At 43.4% G+C, this 22,263-nt stretch overlaps 1 protein-coding gene across 3 annotated transcripts in view; it reads left to right on the plus strand.

Moving 5' to 3' along the window:
• Nucleotides 1-22,263, plus strand: part of LNX1 (ligand of numb-protein X 1) — a 128,050-nt gene that overhangs the window by 56,988 nt on the left and 48,799 nt on the right. For all 3 annotated transcript variants that reach the window (XM_078852532.1, XM_073342029.2, XM_073342030.2), the window contains exons 3-4: nucleotides 14,751-14,992; nucleotides 16,605-16,760. In XM_078852532.1, coding sequence (XP_078708658.1) covers nucleotides 14,751-14,992; nucleotides 16,605-16,760 — 398 coding nt within the window. The remainder of the gene's footprint in view (nucleotides 1-14,750; nucleotides 14,993-16,604; nucleotides 16,761-22,263) is intronic.

Here is a 22,263-nt window from a genome sequence, read left to right on the forward strand (position 1 = left end):
CCACTAGCAATTTAATAGTGCCTAAACCACAAAAGGTACAGTCAGATGAAACTAGATAAACCAAGGACCAAACGTACGGGGCATTGCAAACAGCCACAAAGATAGAACCCAATGAGCAAGTCGTTAATATAAATATTTGAATGCATCTGTGAATTTGTTTAGTCTGTCCCCCATGGTTAAAAACTTTTTATCCACAGAATTTGTATCAGGGATGGGTTTTTTTGGAACTGAAAAAAATTTCCTGTTGTAGCTGTAAGAGTATTACATATTGAAAAGCTGGTCAGTTTGGGTGGATTAGCTATCTGCATTGACAGGCTGTTACAATAATATTTACAGAAAGCAAGAAAGATTTGTTTTAAATATGTCTGGATTCAGTCTGTCAGCACATCCAGTACCCACCGTGTGTTGCAGTCTGCTGGTCGCAAGTGTCGATGTCCCACTGGAGCTCTGAGATGTTGCTGCTGCCAATGGCCTTGGGTCACCTTGTGCTTACATGATGTGGCTAGTTCCTCCACCCTGTAAATTCTAGCAGGAGATGAGCCATGCAGTGAATGTGCTGCGAGAGTTTATTTTCTGAGCTGCTTACTCACTTCTGAAGGAGTAGGGTCATCACAATTTTAAGGAGGTAGAGTGTAATTGCTCTCCTTTCTGAGTAAATACTGAACCAGCATCATTTCCTACATCACCTTGGTTTTCCTTGAGGGTCTGCTGTTGCTGCTAACTAGATTCAAACCAGTTTGACTTGTGATGCTAACGAAATCACAGACGGATGTGGTATGGCTGCAGGCTGATTGACTGAGTCACCAAGATGTCAGAACCTGTCAGAAACAATATACAGTTTGAAATAATTTCAAGAGTGTCTCACTGCTTTTAAAAAAAAGTATCCAGATCCATTTTATAGCAGCAGCAAGGTAAAGCAGGATGTGCATTGCTAGGGAGTGTGACTGAGAGGGATCAGTGTACACCCAGTCTAATTTTGAAGCACTGATCCCTAAGTCTGGGTACCCAATTCTGCCATTGGATATTTTGGTGCTCTGCTGCCCATTTTAGTTGCATGTTTGAGTTTCCAGATTTGGAACAAAGCACCCAAACTTAGGTACTGAAAACTGGACTCCCCATTTGGACATAATACTATATAGTGTTAAAAAAATCTTTAAAAATATTGCCCTCTTACTATTTTTCTTTTCTATACATTGTATTTTAATTGGAGGGAGAGTAAATGGGCTAATAGAATTTGTGCTGAGGTGGTATGGTGTCAGTCGCTTACCTTGGAATCTTTGTTAGCTAAATGGGTGTAATTAAAAAAAAGACTGTAGTGAAGAAGTTTTTTTGTTTTTTGTTTTATTTTATTTATAATCATACATAAAAGGGCCAATTGTCTGACAGACCTGAAGAGACTGAAGCAAAGGGGGGGCGGTGTGTTTAATATATATTCCCCAGAAAATCCTCAGTGTATTCAGGTGTAGAGTGGTTTCCAGGAGTAACTTTGATCAAAGTGTAATTGACATAGTGTTAGAGATTACTTTTTAAAAAAATATTATTTAATATTTATATAACATCAGCACCAAGAGCTCCAGATCAGAAGCTGGGCCCCATTGTGCTAGGTTCTGTACAAAAGACAGTTCTAAAGAATCAGTAACCATTTTTTATCTATTACTTAATCTACAGTTTAACTGTAACTTTCATTGTAGGAAGCATGAAAGAAAACATGCATTGCCAGCAAGATTAGGAATGTAAAGGGAAACCATCTGGGCAATTTAGGCCCAAATTTTAAATGTGGCAAAAACAAATGTTATGAAGCCTAACTTCAATGGGAGTGTTTCCATGACTTTTTAATTTCAATAGTGAAGGAATTTTCTTTGATTAAACTTTACTAGCATGGTACAGCGTGTTGGGCACTGGACTAGAAATCAGGAGACCTGTATTTTATTGCCAGCTCTGACACTACTTTTCTCTGCAACTGTGGGAAAGTCATTTCATTGTCACATGCCTCAGTTTCCCCATCTGTAAAAGAGGGATACATATCCTTACCATTATTTCTAAAGTGCTTTGTTCTATAGATAAAAAGCATAATTTATGAGCTATACCATCTCTGCTCGAATATTACCTTCTCTTCCATATCTCATTCCCTCCCTTATGGCCTGATCCTGTTCACATTAAAAAGTCAATGGCTGACAGGATTATGCTCTCACTTCTTAGACAAGTAAATACCTTGTATTATCAACAATTCTGTTATTATGAAAAAATTAGAAATTTAAAAGAAGAATGCATTGTGTAATTTTTACAGAGTAATCAGTGTTACTTACCATGTAGGACTATAATCAATATACCTGTGATATTTGTACTATGGCTGAACAAGGACTTCTTAAACCTTTATATTTGGTTTTGTCCTGTGTGTATTTTAATGGATTACCAGAATACCTCACCAAAATGCCAGACTATTTCTTCGTTGTTGTTGTTGTTGTTGTTATTTTAGCATATTCCAGGGAATGTTTTTAATACCATTAAACCATCACCAAAGGAGATTTTGCCTACCCAATAGGCATGAGAATAAAGGAATGTTCTAATTCTGAAAATCAGCAGCTCACAATATCGCACTTAACCAAATCCTCTTCCAGTGATAATCATAGCAAGAGCCCTGGGCATTTGGTAGGACTGGATACCAGGGCTTTACTACAGTTAGATGAGCAAGGTCTGCTGATGGATCTGTTAGGTCTACAGAACCTCCAGTGTAATGAGAAGTTTATTCAGTAGTGTGACTTAATCTACTTTTTATTCCAGTGTCAATACTCATTTACGTTGAAAGCCAGGAAACTACAGCTGTGTAGTAAGCCAGGAAATGTTCCGTTCCCCCCTACAAGGAGCCCCTGCTGGTTCAGGGTTTTGTGCAAGACAGTCTGATTCACTTATGTTTTAAACTGTTTTTTGCTCCTTGTTAAATGTCAGATCATGAAGTTAACAGGTCAGAAGAATTACTTATTAAAGTAACAAAAGTGTATTTTTAACATTCTGTGATGCTCCTTTCCACACCCACTGCTGTCAACACATGCACATGTGCAACGCGTACATGGGCACCTGATTTATATCTTCTTTTTTACCACCATTTTAGCAGAGGCCAATTTCTGACCTTTGTTGGCATGAAGCAAATCCTCTTTCAGAATTTTTAGTCTCTACCAAGACATGCCCACAGTGGAAATCTGAATACTTAGGCTGACCTAAAAGAGGCCTTGGGGGATGTAAGGGTCATTAAGGTCAGAGGCAAGTGTCACTAAATCCAGACTTCTGGGCTGCTATTTACACCTTTTTATTTGATGGAACACGGTGTTAAGACAGTGTTCATTGTTTGTCATAATATGCCTGGGGCTGCTGTCAAAAATCTCTAACTACTTCAGGCAACAGATTAGTAAAAATAAGATCCTGATTGGAAGCTCCCTGAAATTGAATGTGATGCTTTTAAACTGTTCTATATTTCAGATCTGGACATTTATATTCTTGTTTTATGTCAACAGTAGCTTAAAACCAGACATTTTGATCTCAACCAAGTTGGTGTGTTTAGTCTGTTACTTGATGGGTATTTTACTTAGCTATTGCCAAGGAAATTTTATGTAAAGTGTGTACAGAATTAATATTATAAGACACAAAATATTAATCCGCTGACACAAAAGGTTGAAATAAAACTATTTACAAGTGCTCCATTTCCATCCTGCCCCACATCACAGACAATCTCCTCTCTCTCAAAACTAAACACCAACACTGGGGAAGCAAAAATATGTCACCACCCACTTACCTTCTTTAACGTGAGATCTGTGTTTTGTATCATTTAAAGGCTTCGATTTTATAATCAAAACACAGATAAGCCCACAACTCATAAAAAAAACCCCTCCCCCTAATTTATTATGAGTTGTATTAGTACTGCCCTTGCCAATATTGTCTTCTCTCTGTTATGCAGTTTTCTTACTTTCAAAGTATGGTAGGAGGGGAAGATCATGCTGAGATATGCTTGAGATTTCTGGGTAACTAATTATTCTTGTTTAAATATAATCAAATGATCAAAACACTGAACAACAAACATGAAAAATACATCAAGCAATTAACAGATTTGTGGCTGCGTTTTAACATCTAATTCAGGATGAACCCCTCCATGTAGTCTGAAGGACACAAAGTCACTGTAGCAGATTCTATTAGTTATGAGGCACATAACTGCAGTACTTCACAGAAATTTCACTCGGTCTTCACTTGTTTTTGCACCAAACAACTTGATTCGGCCACTATAAAAAAGTAGAGCCATTGTATAAAAGTTCTGATTTTGATTAGGCTCTTTTGCAAAGAAAACATGGACCCCTCAGTTAAAATCTGAAAGCATCAGAATTTTGAATGGTCTGCAGTTTCACTAAGTGTGGTGCTCATTTGCTATTGAAAGGATTGTGTCTATCATTTTATTATTATAAGGCAAACCTGATAGGCAGGATTGCCTGCTTAATACCAGTGCTTGTTCTCTGGAGGCTCCTGGAAGGATTCAGAAACCAGAAGTGAAGTTGACAGCTATTAATGGGGAATATTTAAGCATATGGAACTGTCCAAATGCCAGGTTAACTCCTTGTGAAGATGTACACATAGCTAATCTACAGTACATATCTTTTATATCTAATCATTGACGGAGATGAGAATGTTCTAGCATTGTGGGACCACTGATGTTTAATGAGCAACATAGGCTTTCCATCATCTAATCTTTTGGGGTTAGATTTTATTTAATTACCTCTTTTCAGGTCTCCCTCTTTAAATGACATATTCGTCAGAAAAATCCTAGTTTTCATTTCATTTCTAAAACGTGTTTTGTAGAATATGGGTCAATCCTGCAAGGCAATAAGTGAATCATATAAAGTTTCACCACCATTGGGATCCACAGAAGTTGAGGGTGCTCAGCACTTCTCTGAGTCAGGCCCATTAGCATATTTTTAGGATTGGTGGGATAAAACAGCTTAAAGCTTGAACATATGATTGCTGAGGGCCCTCAAATCCTGTTGACCATCCATAGGAGTTAAAGGCATCCCAAATCGCTGATGTTTATTCTGCACCCCAAAGGTTTGAGCCCTGGGTATCTTATTTTTCTCTTACTCTGAATATCCATCTGTCTGCCTACCTACACACATTATTCACATAGCTGGAGTAGCGTAACTTAGGTCGACTTACCCCAGCAATGAAGACAAGCCCAATGTTTCTATATCCTGTCGCAGCACAAAAGTATTGGTGTCCAGAAGAACTGAAGGAGATCATAAATCTGCAATTCATCTTGGCCACCAGTCAGTGTTCTAATCGCTTTTGTGACTTGCCCATGCTAATCAGGGATCCTACTTTCCTTTCCATTCCTCTTTTTCAGCCATAAATCAAGGCGCTGAGTATTAGTGACAGCAAGAGAGAAAATTAGTACTGGCATGTAGCCATTTCATGGCTCTCTCTCTGTTTGGAGAGCCAAACACGACCATATGAAAGAAAAGAAAGCTGAAACCATACAAATATGATTCTACTTAAGCAGTCGCCTCCATTCATGGTTAGAGAAACATATTTGCTTAATTCTGTTTTCTGTTATCTCAGCAGTGTCATCGTAAGTGAAACAGGGATGTTTGAAAGTGAAGAGATGCCACTGCAGATTTTATTGCAAGTCTGAGGTTTTTCTTCTTCTAGGGATAGTATGTGAATCTGAAGCAAGGTTGCTAGAGTCTTGCTGATTTATGCCTGCCACAGTTATTTAGGGTACAGAGTGGGTGTTCACACTTAAAGAGCTTTGGCTGTCTTTTAACTTCTTCTGGTAGAATTAGAAGAAGATGCACTTAGGACGGAAGAACCCAATGCACCGCTACAGACTAGGGACCAAATGGCTAGGCAGCAGTTCTGCGGAAAAGGACCTAGGGATGACAGTGGTTGAGAAGCTGGATATGAGTCAGCAGTGTGCCCTTGTTGCCAAGAAGGCCAATGGCATTTTGGGATGTATAAGTAAGGGCACAGCGAGCAGATCGAGGGACGTGATCGTCCCCCTCTATTCGACATTGGTGAGGCCTCATCTGGAGTACTGTGTCCAGTTTTGGGCCCCACACTACAAGAAGGATGTGGATAAATTGGAGAGAGTCCAGCGAAGGGCAACAAAAATGATTAGGGGTCTGGAATACATGACTTATGAGGAGAGGCTGAGGGAACTGGGATTGTTTAGTCTGCAGAAGAGAAGAATGAGTGGGGATTTGATAGCTGCTTTCAACTACCTGAAAGGTGGTTCCAGAGAGGATGGTTCTAGACTATTCTCAGTGGTAGAAGAGGACAGGACAAGGAGTAATGGTCTCAAGTTGCAGTGGGGGAGGTTTAGGTTGGATATTAGGAAAAACTTTTTCACTAGGAGGATGGTGAAACACTGGAATGCGTTACCTAGGGAGGTGGTAGAATCTCCTTCCTTAGAAGTTTTTAAGGTCAGGCTTGACAAAGCCCTGGCTGGGATGATTTAATTGGGGATTGGTCCTGCTTTGAGCAGGGGGTTGGACTAGATGACCTCCTGAGGTCCCTTCCAACCCTGATATTCTATGATTCTATGTCTTTCATCTTAGAACACAGTGCCAGTCAGCCACATCTTAAACCTTGCCATCCATGTGTACATTAGAAGAAATTATTCTCTGAAACAAACCAGTTGGCTGGACCCTGTTAACTGTCTGTCTTTAGCAGAATAAACATAAGCGATTGGGGATGGCCAGAGAAGGTGTGGTATAGGTTAAGTAAAGGAGAGTACTTTGGCACCGATTCAGCAATTTGGTCCATGTTGGTGGGCCTGTGGGCCTGTGCAGAGTCTCATTTTCTCCAGTGGGGCTTCATGCAAGTGTAAGGGTCTGCCCCTGCAAATCCATTTGCAGGATGGGGCCTAGGTGTGTAATTAACTGAACCTTGGTTGCATGGTAAAAATACTCCAATTTCTAGTTTGGTGTTAGTCTGGTCTGTCTTGTTGCTAGGTGATGTTGTTCCCTGCTGTGAGTCTCTTACATCATCAACTACCTGACATTGGTTTAAAACAATATTGTGACCTATGCACCGCTGTGTTCACACCCAACACACTACTGCAATAATGTTGATATAAAATATGCCTTCTGAGGTATCATTTGAAAACTAATAGCACGCTGATTATTAATATCATTGTAAAATGCATGGGTTAATATTATGTATGAAGTTATAAATGTCCCCTGTAGGATGTTACTAGAACATGTTTAAGACCAAACAGCCTACCTTAGGTAAAGGTAATAAACAGGTCTGTTCTAGACAAAGGATTGTGGGTTTACCTCAATTTATATATTAGCAGTAAACAAAATTATCGAACTCAACTGGCCAGTGTGATCCTGAGCCTGAACTCGAGAGAGGCAGGAGACTAAATCCCCAGGAGGTGTTCCTGATTTGTAAGAAAGACAAAGACATCCCTTTGGGGATATAAGGAACAGAGAGAAAGAGAGAGAGAGAGAGACTCCCTCGTTTTCTTTCACCTTAGGAAAAAAGAAACCAAGCTATTTGATCTCGGTGATGGAAAGCTGGAAAGAATACTGGGGGTGAGAGAAACCATCTTGAACAAAGACTGTATCTTGATAGATTATGTTTAGTCTTTTTAGATGCTTGTTTTCACTTTAATTTGCTTGTTACCATGTCTACCTTTATCTCTTTTACTTAGTATCACTTAACTATGTCCATTTGTTAACAAACTTGTTTTATTTTTACTATAAACCAATCCAGGGCTGTGTTTGAAGGGGAGGGTGTGTTTATCCCAGTTAAGTTAATGAGCTGTAGCGTACTTACTCTTTAAAAGAGCAGTGAACTTAATATCTTCAGTGACTGTACAGTGATAGGTGCTGTGCATTGCAGAGAAACATCTCTAAGAAGCTCAAAGGCTGGAGCACACTCAGGGCCGGATTTCCAATTAGGTACAGTGGGCACATGCCTAAGGGCGCTGGTATTCTAGGGGCACCTATATGTTAAAAGTGGGTTAAAAGTTAAATGGTTAATACGTAAAGCTCCCCAGCGGGCGGCTGGGCTCCTGGCACAGCCTGTAGGGCTGGAGCAGGGTGAGGGTCCGAGTCAGCCCACCTCAGAGGGCTCTCTGAGCCGCAGCTGGGCAGAGCAGCTGCTGAAGGTGCTGGGAATGTCGCAGCCCTTCCTAATCTCATCTGTCCCATTGCCTCTGCCCCATGCCGGGGAGGGAGAGGAAAGGGCATGGCCGGTGCCCCATTCACTTGCACAGGCAGAGCCAGAGCGCGGCTGCCGTGTTGGGGCTGTGGGAGGGATGGAAGACACCCAGGGACCACTCTCCATGGGGAGAGGTACAGTCCCCTCCATTGTGCCTTGCCTGCGGCGGGTGGGCTGAGCCCTGGGCTGGGAGCACCGTGCATGGTGGAGGGTCTCATTCCTTCCTGGGGAGGCTGTGTTTATATTTCTTTTCGTTTAATTTTTTACAGAAAACACAAGGGTCAACTGTAGGCAGGGGGGACACTGAAGATGCTGTGCCTAGGGGCACGTAAGGTGTAAATCTGGCCCTGAGTCCACTGATTGTTTCCTGCTAGGCCAGGTTGGGGCAGTGATCTGACGCATAGTCTACTCTCCAATAAAGTTCATTCTAGCTGAGGCAGAAGGGTATTAGTGCATGAATGGTAACAGCAGCATGTTACAAATACCTTCTGTAGTAATAGTAAATACTTACATAGCATTCTCTGCTATTAAATCCTGAACCCGCTCAACATGTCCATGAGGTAGGAAGATAGTAATCAGAGATGGGCAAATAATTCAGAACAAACATTTTGTTTGTTTAATTGTGGAATGTTCACTGGGCAATTGCAACATTTTGAAATTGGTTATTCCAAATTCTCCACATATGTTTTATTTCCTGCACAAATAACTTGTGACTGGTTTGTTGTCGTGAGCAGAGCTGGTTGGGAATTTTTAATTGCAATGATTTTCTGACAAAAAAAGCCTTTTCTGCAAAACCAAAAATTTCCATAGGAAAACTTCCATTTTGGAAAAAAGAAAAGAAAAACAAAATCCATTGGGGATATTGACATGATGGGTCCCTGGCTTCTGCCTGGAATGGTCTTCTAAATTTCTGCTTGGCTGAAAACTAAATGAACAGAAGCTTTCCAGGAGAGCAGCCGAGGCTGAGCACTCTGATTTGCTGCTTCCCTGGCTCTCAGCCTGCCCCCTAGTCCGGGGCCAGAGAGACAAGGGTGCACTCAGTACGTGACATTTTTTTTTTTTTGCAGGAAAGGATTTCTGTACTTGTGATGCAGACCTTTCAGGACGCAAAAGGGGGTCCCTCATGGTCCTGGTTCTCCATTCACCGTTCCCCCTAACTAAAGAAGGCAACGTCTGTCTGGGTGGTGGGAAGCAAGGACTTAGAGGACCTCCCTCAGGACCTTTAGGGCATAAGACAGGATAGCTGCACCCAGTTTCCAGAGCACATAGGGAAAAGGCCAGTTTGCTAGAAGGGGCTGCAGCAGTGAGGAAAGCTCTCCACTCCCTGAGGGGAGTTCTTACACCACATAGGTACTTTTTATTTTGCTGGTTTTGTTGTGAGCCCTGTTTTGGAATAAGCATCCCCCAAGATCTGAAGACCTTCAGGGGACACTTACTTTTTGCTGGCTCTTTAAAATACTTAACCAGGCCACTGTTCCAGAGGAGAGTTTTTCTTCTACCCCTTCTCCTTCTGTTTGAGAGAAAGCTCTGAAACTGGCCTCTGCCGCAGGTGTTAAGAGCCAAACTCTGAAATGTACACAAGTTGGTTAGATACTAAGACAAGTTGTCGTTTGTCGCTCAGCTCTCATGAGTATTTATAAGCTGAGGCAGCTCTCTACCCAAAAGGGAATTGATGTCAGAACCAGTGTCACGACAATGGGGATAAAACATGATCTAGTATTACAGGAACCATTTTTAATTCTCTCTCTTAAAAACACCACTGCTGTAATTAACAGTAAGTTGAATTAAAATACGGTTCTGAAATGAACACACCAAGTTCTATAACTTGTCTACCTGCCATCTACACTCTCCTACATGCCCAAAAATATCTTCATAAGCCATTTCATGAGCCTCTGTTCCATGTGTTACAGTTTTCCTGATGCATGCTCCACCAGCATCATGTACTGTATGTATTATGTATTATCCTCTATGTGTGCACCACATATTACTAAAGGCTTTGTGTCCCTAAGGGCTTATGCAGCTATTTCTGTGATTGCATCCTAGAGGGCATTTATATGAAAGTCATCAGTTAACCTTAGCCATGAGGAAGATATAATAGTAACAGTAAGTAGGGCAAGCTCATTAGGCAATGATTAAAAAGCAGAATTCATTACAGTGAATATGTTTGTGATGGCTGCAGTGATGGGGTAGAAATGACACTGGAGAAAAGTGACAGGCGTTGTTCCCTTAAACCTCCATGGTTTTGTGGTTAGTGCGTGATTCTGATTAAATATGGAATCAGTAGGAGCACAGAACCCTTCTTTCTTCAGGCAATCCTAGGAGTTTTGAAAGCAACTGTGTGTGTGTGGTCCCAGTCCTGTCATATAGGATAAATCACACACAGACAGTGGGCTCTGAAATAAGTTTATTTAAATTTAAAAGAGTTGTTTTTTTTATCTCGTACAATGCCACAGTTGAATTTTTCGCTCTAAAGGTGTTAAACTGTGTCTGTGTTACTGTGAAGTGGGTTCAAGCTAGCTGGGTCTGGTTCTTCATTGTTCCGATATTCCATTGTTGAATACACCCATATTCAGGGGTATTTGTATCTGAAGTTCTGGTTCATCAATAGTGCTAGCCCAGATTTGAAGTAGTTGCTCTCAAGGAAGAGGTTTAAAAGGAAAAAGGAGAGGGAGAGATGTCTTCTGTGGACAGAGAGGTCCTGCTACGCTAATAGATTTCAGAGTAGCAGTCGTGTTAGTCTGTATCCGCGAAAAGGAAAGGAGGACTTGTGGCACCTTAGAGACTAACCAATTTATTTGAGCATAAGCTTTCGTGAGCTACAGCTCACTTCATCAGATACATTCAGTGGAAAATACAGTAGGGAAATTTATATATACAGAGAACATGAAACAATGGGTGTTACCATACACACTGTAAGGAGAGTGATCAGGTAAGGTGAGCTATTACCAGCAGGAGAACGGGGGAGGAAAAACCTTTTGTAGTGATAATCATTGTGCAGAACACAATGCCATCCCCAGCCTCAGAAACAACTCTGACATCATAATCAAAAAGGTTGACAAAGGAGGTGCTGTCATCATCATGCATAGGTCGGAATATGAACAAGAGGCTGCTAGGCAGCTCTCCAACACCACTTTCTACAAGCCATTACCCACTGAGGGTTACCAAAAGAAACTGCACCATTTGCTCAAGAAACTCCCTGAAAAAGCACAAGAACAAATCCACACAGACACACCCCTGGAACCCTGACCAGGGGTATACTATCTGCTACCCAAGATCCATAAACCTGGAAATCCTGGATGCCCCATCACCTCAGGCATTGGCACCCTGACAGCAGGATTGTCTGGCTATGTAGACTCCCTCCTCAGGCCCTACGCTACCAGCACTCCTAGCTGTCTTTGAGACAACACTGACTTCCTGAGGAAACTACAATCCATCAGTGATCTTCCTGAAAACACCATCCTAGCCACTATGGATGTAGAAGCCCTTTACACTAACATTCCACACAAAGATGGACTACAAGTCATCAAGAACCCTATCCCCGATAATGTCACGGCTAACCTAGTGGCTGAACTTTGTGACTTTGTCCTTACCCATAACTATTTCACATTTGGGGACAATGTATACTTTCAAATCAGCGGCACTGCTATGGGTACCCACATGGCCCCACAGTATGCCAACATTTTTATGGCTGACTTAGAACAACGCTTCCTCAGCTCTCGTCCCCTAGCGCCCCTACTCTACTTGCGCTACACCGATGACATCTTTGTCATCTGGACCCATGGAAAAGAAGCCCTTGAGGAATTCCACCATGATTTCAACGATTTCCATCCCACCGTCAACCTCCGCCTGGACCAGTCCACACAAGAGATCCACTTCCTGGACACTACGGTGCTAATAAGCGATGGTCACATGAACACCACCCTATACCGGAAACCTACTGAGCGCTATGCCTACCTACATGCCTCCAGCTTTCATCCAGACCACACCACTCAATCCATTGTCTACAGCTAAGCTCTACGATACAACCGCATTTGCTCCAACCCCTCAGACAGAGACAAGATCTCTATCAAGCATTCTTACAACTACAATACCCACCTGCTGAAGTGAAGAAACAGATTGACAGAGCCAGAAGAGTACCCAGAAGTTACGTACTACAGGACAGGCCCAACAAAGAAAATAACAGAACGCCACTAGCCATCACCTTCAGCCCCCAACTAAAACCTCTCCAACACATCATCAAGGATCTACAACCTATCCTGAAGGACGACCCATCACTCTCACAGATCTTGGGAGACAGGCCAGTCCTTGCTTAGACAGCCCCCCAACCTGAAGCAAATACCAGCAACCACACAACAGAACCACTAACCCAGGAACCTATCCTTGCAACAAAGCCCACTACCAACTGTGTTCACATATCTATTCAGGGGACACCATCATAGGGCCTAATCACATCAGCCACGCTATCAGAGGCTCGTTCACCTGCACATCTACCAATGTGATATATGCCATCATGTGCCAGCAATGCCCCTCTGTGTGCAGTTCTGGTCTCCCATGTTTAAGAAGGATGAATTCAAACTGGAAAAGGTACAGAGAAGGGCTACTGGGATGGTCCGAGGAATGGAAAACTTGTCTTATGAAAGGAGACTCAAGGAGCTTGACTTGTTTAGCCTAACTAAACAAGGTTTAGAAGGAAGGTTGAGGGGAGATATGATTGCTCCCTATAAATATATCAGAGGGATAAATACCAGAGAGAGAGAGGAATTATTTAAGCTCAGTACCAATGTGGACACAAGAACAAATGGATGTAAACTGGCCACCAGGAAGTTTAGACTTGAAATTAGACGAAGGTTTCTAACCATCAGAGGAGTGAAGTTTTGGAATAGCCTTCCAAGGGAAGCAGTGGGGGCAAAAGATCTATTTGGCTTTAAGATTAAACTCGATAAGTTTATGGAGGAGATGGTATGATGGGATAACATGGTTTTGGTAATTAAATATTCATGGTAAATAGGCCTAATGCCCTGTGATGGGCTGTTAGATGGGGTGGGATCTGAGTTACCCAGGAAAGAATTTTCTGTAGTATCTTACCCATATGCTCAGGGTTTAGTTGATTGCCATATTTGGGGTCGGGAAGGAATTTTCCTCCAGGGGAGATTGGAAGAGGCCCTGGAGGTTTTGCAGCTTCCTCTGTAGCATGGGGCATGGGTCACTTGCTGGAGGATTCTCTGCTCCTTGAAGTCTTTAAACCATGATTTGAGGACTTCAGTAGCTCAGACATAGGTGAGAGGTTTATTGCAGGAGTGGGTGGGTGAAATTCTGTGGCCTGCGTTATGCAGGAGGTCAGACTAGATGATCATAATGGTCCCTTCTGATCTTAGTATCTATGAATCTATGTACATTGGCCAAACTGGACAGTCTCTACGTAAAAGAATAAATGGACACAAATCAGACGTCAAGAATTATAACATTCAAAAACCAGTAAGAGAATACTTCAATCTCTTTGGTCACTCGATTACAGATCTAAAAGTGGCAATTCTTCAACAAAAAAACTTCAAAAACAGACTCCAACGAAAGACTGCTGAATTGGAATTAATTTGCAAACTGGATACAATTAACTTAGGCTTGAATAAAGACTGGGAGTGGATGGGTCATTACACAAAGTAAAACTATTTCCCCATGTTTATTACTCCCCCCCCCACACACACACTGTTCCTCAGACGTTCTTGTCAACTGCTGGAAATGGCCCACCTTGATTATCACTACGAAAGGTTTTCCCTGTCCCCCTTCCCCCCCCCCCCCCCGCTTTCCTGCTGGTAATAGCTCACCTTACCTGATCACTCTCATTACAGTGTGTATGGTAACACCCATTGTTTCATGTTCTCTTTGTATATAAATCTCCCCACTGTATTTTCCACTGAATGCATCCGATGAAGTGAGCTGTAGCTCACGAAAGCTTATGCTCAAATAAATTGGTTAGTCTCTAAGGTGCCACAAGTCCTCCTTTTCTTTTTACGCTAACAGAGTGACAGCTCCTCTGACAGAGAATATTTGTCATGGTGAGGAGCTCACAAAGGTACTGTGTATGTGGCTTTTTCTTTCACAAACATAAGCTGAGACAAACAAGCTTTCAAGCCTCACACTGGTCTCTTTCATTAATTGCACACAAAGGACAGATTATGGATTCCGGTCTTTGATTTGATCAATCACCTGCTATGCCTGTGTCTCGCGTTTGTGCCCAACAGAACTACAGCTACCAACAGGCTGTATCTAGCTAATTGTCTATTGAAGTAAATTTCTCAATTAAAATAATAATTTAGCTAATTATTCAGTGGCATCTATTCAATTTCTTTTAATTCTGTGAAACCTCGACTGGGCTGGCATTTTCCCACATTCTTTGGTGTCTGTATTTCATAGATCAAGAAAAAGATTTAATTGCAATCATTACTCTAGGTACTGTTAATCATTCGTCAATGTCAGACACTCATCGTAAGCAGGTAATATTTTAAATGCAACTTTTACTAACATATCCTTTCCCTTTGCCTTTGCCTTAGATGTAAAGGAGCATCCCATTATGGCCTTACCAAGGAACGAAAGAGACGTTCACAAGATGACTCTCCAGACTGTAGTGCCACTTTAACCTTAGCGGCTCTTGGCCCAGAGCTCTCCGCAGCTGCAGCAATAGCCTTAATGACGGATGAGCCAGGTCTAGTTAATCCAGCCTTCAGCCCTGCCTCAGAAGACAACCAGTCAGGGAGCAGGTCTGGGGACCCCAGTAGAAGCAACCAAAACAGAAGTAAGAACTAACTAGGATAGTCTCTGAGGCCTCTTTCTGAAATTAACTTTGCCGAAAGCTTTAAAAATGTCAGAGAGCAGAGAAACCTGTTTGTTTTCTGTAATAACCCTTAGGTATTTGTCTTTTTAAGGCACGCTCCCAATAAACCAATATTGCTGAATGCATTTTTCACCTTAAATATATCTTGAAATGAACCAATGTTTTGTGGGTATAAAATGTTCCCAGGGAAATGAACCCATGACCTTGGGGGAGTGTTTGCCAACATTCCAAGATGATGAAGCTCAGAGGAGCTGGCAGTGCTAAAACGAACCACAGTAATGAACTAACCACACCAATAAATCTTTCCCTATTTCTTCCTCCACTACCCTGCCCTGCCAAACCCCAGTGAGTGTAGCATATTGGAAAAATGCAGTATGGCCGAAAGTAACCATCAAGAAGTATAGCCAGTGAAAAGAAGAGTAGAATACAGGTAGAACTAGTATTTGTGGGAGCATGGGAGCCAAAAGGAGTTTGTCTTGGGAGAACGGACGCAAGGCTACAAAGGTAAAATTTAAACTGAGTTGAATTAGGAATCCAAAACCAACGCTTTGGTCTTGGGAACATGGAGTGGGCGGGCAGACAGAAAGGTGGGGAGAGAGCACCAGAATCAAAGACCTTCATCATTGAATTGAACCCTGCTGTTTTGGTTGGGCTGGGGGAGGGGGGGAGTTAAATCTGATTGGGGGAGTTTTGTACCACTAGATGGTGATGCACAGTACGCATATCGTACTGAAAGATACAGAGTAAGAAGTGCCATGCATACCTATGGCTCTGTAGAAATCAGGAGAGTCTGTATTTCAGTTATTATATCTTTGTACTGTCTTGCAAGTCCCTTTTGCTCTTTTTTCCTCTCCTCCTCCATATCATTATTTTTGCCCAATTTTAAAAACCTTTTTAAAAAGTTCTTTTGCCTGCTTTAGAATTAGGACCCTTTTTGGTTTCTCTCCTCCCTAATTATTCTTGCTAATCAGGAGGATGGAATGCCGTATGGCTAGCATTCCTGACACTTCTAATTTTAGCCATTAAAATATTAGGCACTGTTGAGGTGAGGGGCTGGAGGGGCCACCATGATGGCTTTGCAGCAGTGCCATGTGCTGCTTCTATAGCAGACCTAGCAAGAGCCTCCAGTTTCTCTCCTGCAGGCTGGTGGAACATACTCAGCTCATTTGTTGTGGCACTAGCCCTTCACCTTCCAGGCATTTTCCACTAGCCAATCCTTGGTATGGCTTTGGCTTTGAATAGTGCTGTTCACAGGCCACTAGCCCTGGAAATCAATGTTGCGTTTATGGATGGCTAAACAGATGGAGTTAAAGATTCTGGGGTGCAGGATAGCAATCCTTCAAATTAAGGTTAATGAATTCTCAGGCCCGAAACTCCATTTGGGGCCAGATACAACATAAGGGAAGCCATATGCAGCGAGGAGGGGAGGGAGAAGCTACAGCAGCCCTGGTGTCACTGCCACCACTGCCTCTGCCTCCCCTGCGCATAGCTGGGGTTACAGAAATGACGTGGTTCTGTGGGTTGTACAACCCAAAGCTGCTGCGTTCTATTTATTTTTCTCTGTCTGTTGCAGGTCGGCCCTTCGAACGTTCCACTATAAGAACCAGGTCTTTTAAAAAAATAAATCGAGCTTTGAGTGTCCTTCGAAGGACGAAAAATGGCAGTGCTGTATCCAATCAGGCTGACCGGGAAAGGGAGCATGTTGAAAACTGTCTTGCCACAGAGGAAGGTAATGCTTTGTTCAGCCTGTGTATTTTTCTATATACCATGACTGGCTGGGAACCCCACTCACATGACGATTTAACACCCAGGTCTTGCAGTTCTTCTGTTATTATTTATGTATTGTGTGACCGTAGTGCCTAGGAGCCCTGGTCATGGATTAGTTTGTGTTTTTAAAACACTTCATTGTTTTATTTCTTTTTAAATGTACCAGCCAAACAAGGAGAGGGAGAACTTAGAGATATGTGGAATCTGACTGGGCTATTCTGGCAACAGAACACATGCGACAGAGACCTGGGTGGCCTACAGACAAGGGTGGGCTAGTGTTTAAAACATGGGATTGGAAGTCAGGACACCTGAATTCTGTTGTTCGCTCTGCCCCTGATTCACTCTTTGATTCTGGACAAGCCACTTATCCAGTGTGTGTCTAAGTTTCCTCCTCTATAAAATTTGGATAATACCTACTATACATCTCAGAGGGGGTTGTAAGGCTTCATTGATGTTTTTAAGTGTTTGGAAGTCTGTAGGTGGAAGGTATTATACAAATGTGAAATATCACCATCAGTGTTCCAGCACTTACGTTTGATATTTTGTGGCAGATGTGTGCTAACATGGCCAGATAGGTGATACTGCAAGAACATTGTGCTCTGTCAAAGGGAAATAGAGACAAGTTACGATATGTTATCTGTCAGTGACAGGGAGGGGTGAAAAATAATACTTAGCACTTGATATGTTCACAGCACTACCATATGCCAACACGGCAGCCATCAGGATAGAGGAGAAGTGACAATATCTTTGGCGTAGTTGTTGCCTAAATCAAGCTCATTATTTCTCTGCTCTAAACTTTAACGATGGGAGCATGACATAGAATCTCTTATCCCCAAATCAGATATCCATTTGCATCTTGCTTAGGTCAGTGTTGCATGGACGTTACTATAACTGTATGAACTCAAATTAAAAAAATGTATGTAGTTGTGTGATCACAGTTCTGGGAATCAGATTTCAGAGTAACAGCCGTGTTAGTCTGTATTCGCAAAAAGAAAAGGAGGACTTGTGGCACCTTAGAGACTAACCAATTTATTTGAGCATGAGCTTTCGTGAGCTACAGCTCACTTCATCGGATGCATACCGTGGAAACTGCAGAAGACATTATATACACACAGAGATCTGTCTTTAAATGCCCTATTACATCTTGGAAACAAGCATGTAAACAAATAACTTGCAATAATTCAAATACACCCTTAATATGAATCTGTGATTTTGATACTTGACAGTTCATTACAACAGGTGCTTTGTATAGCAGAGACTCAAAGGTTCTTGCTCATCTCTCGCCTCTTGCTGGAGGAGAAACTGCATACAGTTCTTTCTGAAACAATTATAATCATCTTGACAGGTAGCAGAACACTCCAATTCTGTGTGGGTGCAGGGGCTCCCTCAGTTGTTCTCCATAGTCTATGGTCTGACTTTTGTTAATTGTGCTGTCACTGGGTCACATTCTGGAGATGGCTGGAGTCTGATAGCCAAACAGGTCATAGCTCTCCAGGCTGGATTTTCAGCCTGCTGCAGATATATCCTGCTTTGCTGAGTCTCTTATCCCTTTTGGAGAGATTTTACCTCTTGGAGAGTGTGGTGCTGCGTTGGAGTGGATACCTTTCTCTTAGAGGCCCATTGGCTTCCAGGCATTGCCTGTACCCTTCCAGGATCATCCTGACTGGTAAATATTGGGATGAATTGAATCCTGGCAGGATTCAAGATCTGGCTGGTTTTACCAACATTATATTTTGTACCTCATGCTTTCACAGAGGTCAGCAGCAGTTTGAATGGTTTAGCTGCCATTATTTTAGGGTTTTTTCTGTAGCTGTCAACTTTAATGCAATTTATTTCTGGACATATGTCCTGTGCCACTCAATGTTTAATCAAAATGAGATTCAAAAGCCAGATATTCTCCTGTGCTGAGCAGGTCTCAGTGCAGAAGAGACTGGGGCCATCAGGGAGCCAGTTATGGCTCCTTGAGTCTCGAGATGCCCCAGCCCTGGCCTCAACCCAAGTTAGAATAGTTTAAGTGCTCCTGTAATTTATGACAGCTTACTCTGGTTCCCAAGGGACCATATACCAGTTGTGAATTGATGTAGCAGAGCTGCCTTCTGCCCTGCCCTCTCCCCTTTCCTTTCTGCCTCTGATATGCCCTCTGTCTCCCGTCACATGCTCCTTCTGCTAGGGTGGTTGGGAGGTTTGGCACAGGTGCCAGAGCTGGCTCTGCTTGCTTTACATTATCACCTACATCTCCCCTGTGGTAGGATTCTCATCCGGTCAGCTGTGGCCAAATTACCCAACTTTCCCAGAGAGAGAGAGAGTCTGACTCTCCCTTCGTTTCCACGAGTGTAACTCCATTAACATCAGCAGAGAGACCCCTGATTTATGCCAGTGTAAGTGCCGAATCAGGCCCAAGGTGTTCATGGTTTTTATGCCCATGCCATCTGAATAGCAAATATCCAGTTGCAGTAAACGTTTTTGATAATGCCATATTACTAATTAAAGGTGAACCTTTCTGTGAGGAGCTGCCATCTGTTTGGCAAAAGCCCAACCGAGGTTGAGTTATTAACGTCCGTTATGGTTGATCTGCTGGTCTGTCAGAACTCCCTCCCCTTGCTGGGTTTAGGGGTCTCTGACTGTTTTGTGTTTGTCTGTACCTCAGGCACAAGATCTCCATGGATAAGGGGCAGGTAAGAACTTCCTTTGTGATGCTTGCGCTTCCTGCAGCTGCACAGCATGAACAGCATTTAGAATAACCTCATGGCCATAGCCCATGTTGTCTTGTATAGTCTCCCTTATATGATGGGTCTGATATCATCACTTTGGCCCTGCTCTGATAATGTGAAACCGGTAGGCTAGCTGCTGTGTGCCTGAGATGATGATTAAGGCTATGATTTTAGTCTGCAGAAGAGAAGATTAGTCTGCGGAAGAGAAGAAGGCGGGGGGATTTGATAGCTGCTTTCAACTAGCTGAAAGGGGGTACCAAAGAGGATGGATCTAGACTGTTCTCAGTGGTAGCAGATGACAGAACGAGGAGTAATGGTCTCAAGTTGCACTGGGGGAGGTTTAGGTTGGATATTAGGAAAAACGTTTTCACTAGGAGGGTGGTGAAGCACTGGAATGCGTTACCTAGGGAGGTGGTGGAATCTCCTTCCTTAGAAGTTTTTAAGGTCAGGCTTGACAAAGCCCTGGCTGGGATGATTTAGTTGGGGATTGGTCCTGCTTCGAGCAGGGGGTTGGACGAGATGACCTCCTGAGGTCCCTTCCAACCCTGATATTCTGTGATTCTATGATTTTGTCACAGAGGTCACGGAAGTGACTTCCAAAGGCCTCCATGACTCCAGCCCTGCTGTGAGGTATCACCTCCACCTGAGGCAGTGGTCTCCCAAGCTCCCAGCCCTCATGGGCAGCAGGGGCACCCCGCAGCTCCCCAGCTGCCACAGGCAGGGGGGGTACCCCACAGCTCCCCACCCATCACAGCGGGGCAGGGGGACCCCCGCAGCTCCCCAGCTGCCACAGGCAGGGGGGGTACCCCACAGCTCCCCACCCATCACAGCGGGGCAGGGGGACCCCCGCAGCTCCCCAGCTGCCACAGGCAGGGGGGGTACCCCACAGCTCCCCACCCATCACAGCGGGGCAGGGGGACCCCCGCGGCTCCCCAGCTGCCACAGGCAGGGGGACCCCACAGCTCCCCACCCATCACAGCGGGGCAGGGGGACCCCCGCGGCTCCCCAGCTGCCACAGGCAGGGGGACCCCACAGCTCCCCACCCATCTCAGCGGGGCAGGGGGACCCCCGCGGCTCCCCAGCTGCCACAGGCAGGGGGACCCCACAGCTCCCCACCCATCACAGCGGGGCAGGGGGACCCCCGCGGCTCCCCAGCTGCCACAGGCAGGGGGGGTACCCCACAGCTCCCCACCCATCACAGCGGGGCAGGGGGACCCCCGCGGCTCCCCAGCCGTGGCGGCAGGGAGACCACAGGTCCTCAGCCACGGGGGTAGGGGAACTGCTGGCCACAGGGACAGGGGGTCTCCCGGTGGCAGGGGGTCCCCAGAGCCCGCAGCAGTCGTGCGGGGAGTCATGGGGACCCTGGAGCTCTGAGTCTCCACGGGTGGTGGGGGCCCCAGAGCTCCTAGCCACCCACAGCTGCCTAGTCCCTTCCCATTTTATCATGGATATTTTTAGTAAAAGTCAGGGATAGGTCACGGCTTCTGTGAATTTTTCTTTATTGCCCATGAACTATCCGTGACTTTTACTAAAATATCTATGGCAAAATCTTAGCCTTAGTGATGATCTGTACTCCTCTTCATCATGCTTTTCATTAAGGTGGAAAGATCCACAGTGAAACAGTCTTGACTCTGTTTAGCTTGCCTTCACACAGTTCTTTCTCTCACCATGGACACTGATGCATTGGATAAATATTAAACAATGCTGATTGTCTCTTTAATCTGATTATATTATAGCATCCTAGAGGCTCTCTTAGGAGTTCAATGATCAATTATAAATGGATCTGGTAGTGCCACCTACAGCTAAGATTGCCTGACCCTTTCCATGGTAAGCCCCTGTTTTCAGTTGCTGATAACTTTGTCAAACCCTAACCATTTAGGCTAAAAATTTTTAGACTTGCTCTCTGCCTCAGCCTGAATTTTTCTGAAAGTTTCAGCAAAAGTTGTTCATTGTTCAAAATAAAGGAAATGCTAAAAAGCAAAGCATAAATACTGAGAAGTAAACTGGATTTTTAAAATTCTTTCATTTTTAAGAATTTAAGATATTTTCTCTGGCAATATGGGCAAGGAAATGTTTGTTTACAATATGGTATCCAAGGTGATAGTGTTTAAATGAGAATGGTCTAACTTGTAGCATGTAGGGTTTGAAATAATTCCTACAGCTTTTAAAGAAGCCTCTCCAACTGTGTTGCATTTAAGATGTAATTTCTTATGACTATGTCTGTCACTGTGAGTTACCTCAACAGTCGACTTAAATGATCAAGTACCATGAGCAAGTCAGTACAACTATGGTGTACTCCACATATGTCAATATACTCCTAGTTTGGCACCACTCTGTCTATGTTCATTTCTGTCCAACAGAGACATATATACTCCTCATTCAAACCAGTCTACAGTGTTAATTTTAAACCACCTAGGGCTAACACTAACTGTGGGAACGGGCATTTGGGTCTCCCCCTGTAACAGGTACTCACGCTGATGGTTTTCAGTAACATTCATTGGTTATTTTAGGAAGCTGTAAAATAAATGGAGATTGTGATTGCTGAATGACATTTCCTGCTATTTTAGTAATGTGGTAGCCCCTAGGAGCTGGGACTCCATTGTGATAGGAGCTATACAAACATACAGCAAACGCATCCAGACAGCAGGTGTATCTTGGAGTAAGAGTGTGTGGTCTCTTTGTTGGCCTCTTTAGAGGTCTTATGAGGCTATCCCAGTGAGGGAAAAAAAAGTTAAGGGAAACTGCAGTGTTCTA

This window comes from Lepidochelys kempii, chromosome 4 (genome assembly GCF_965140285.1).
Source record: "Lepidochelys kempii isolate rLepKem1 chromosome 4, rLepKem1.hap1, whole genome shotgun sequence".
In the NCBI taxonomy this organism is placed as follows: Eukaryota; Metazoa; Chordata; order Testudines; family Cheloniidae; genus Lepidochelys; species Lepidochelys kempii.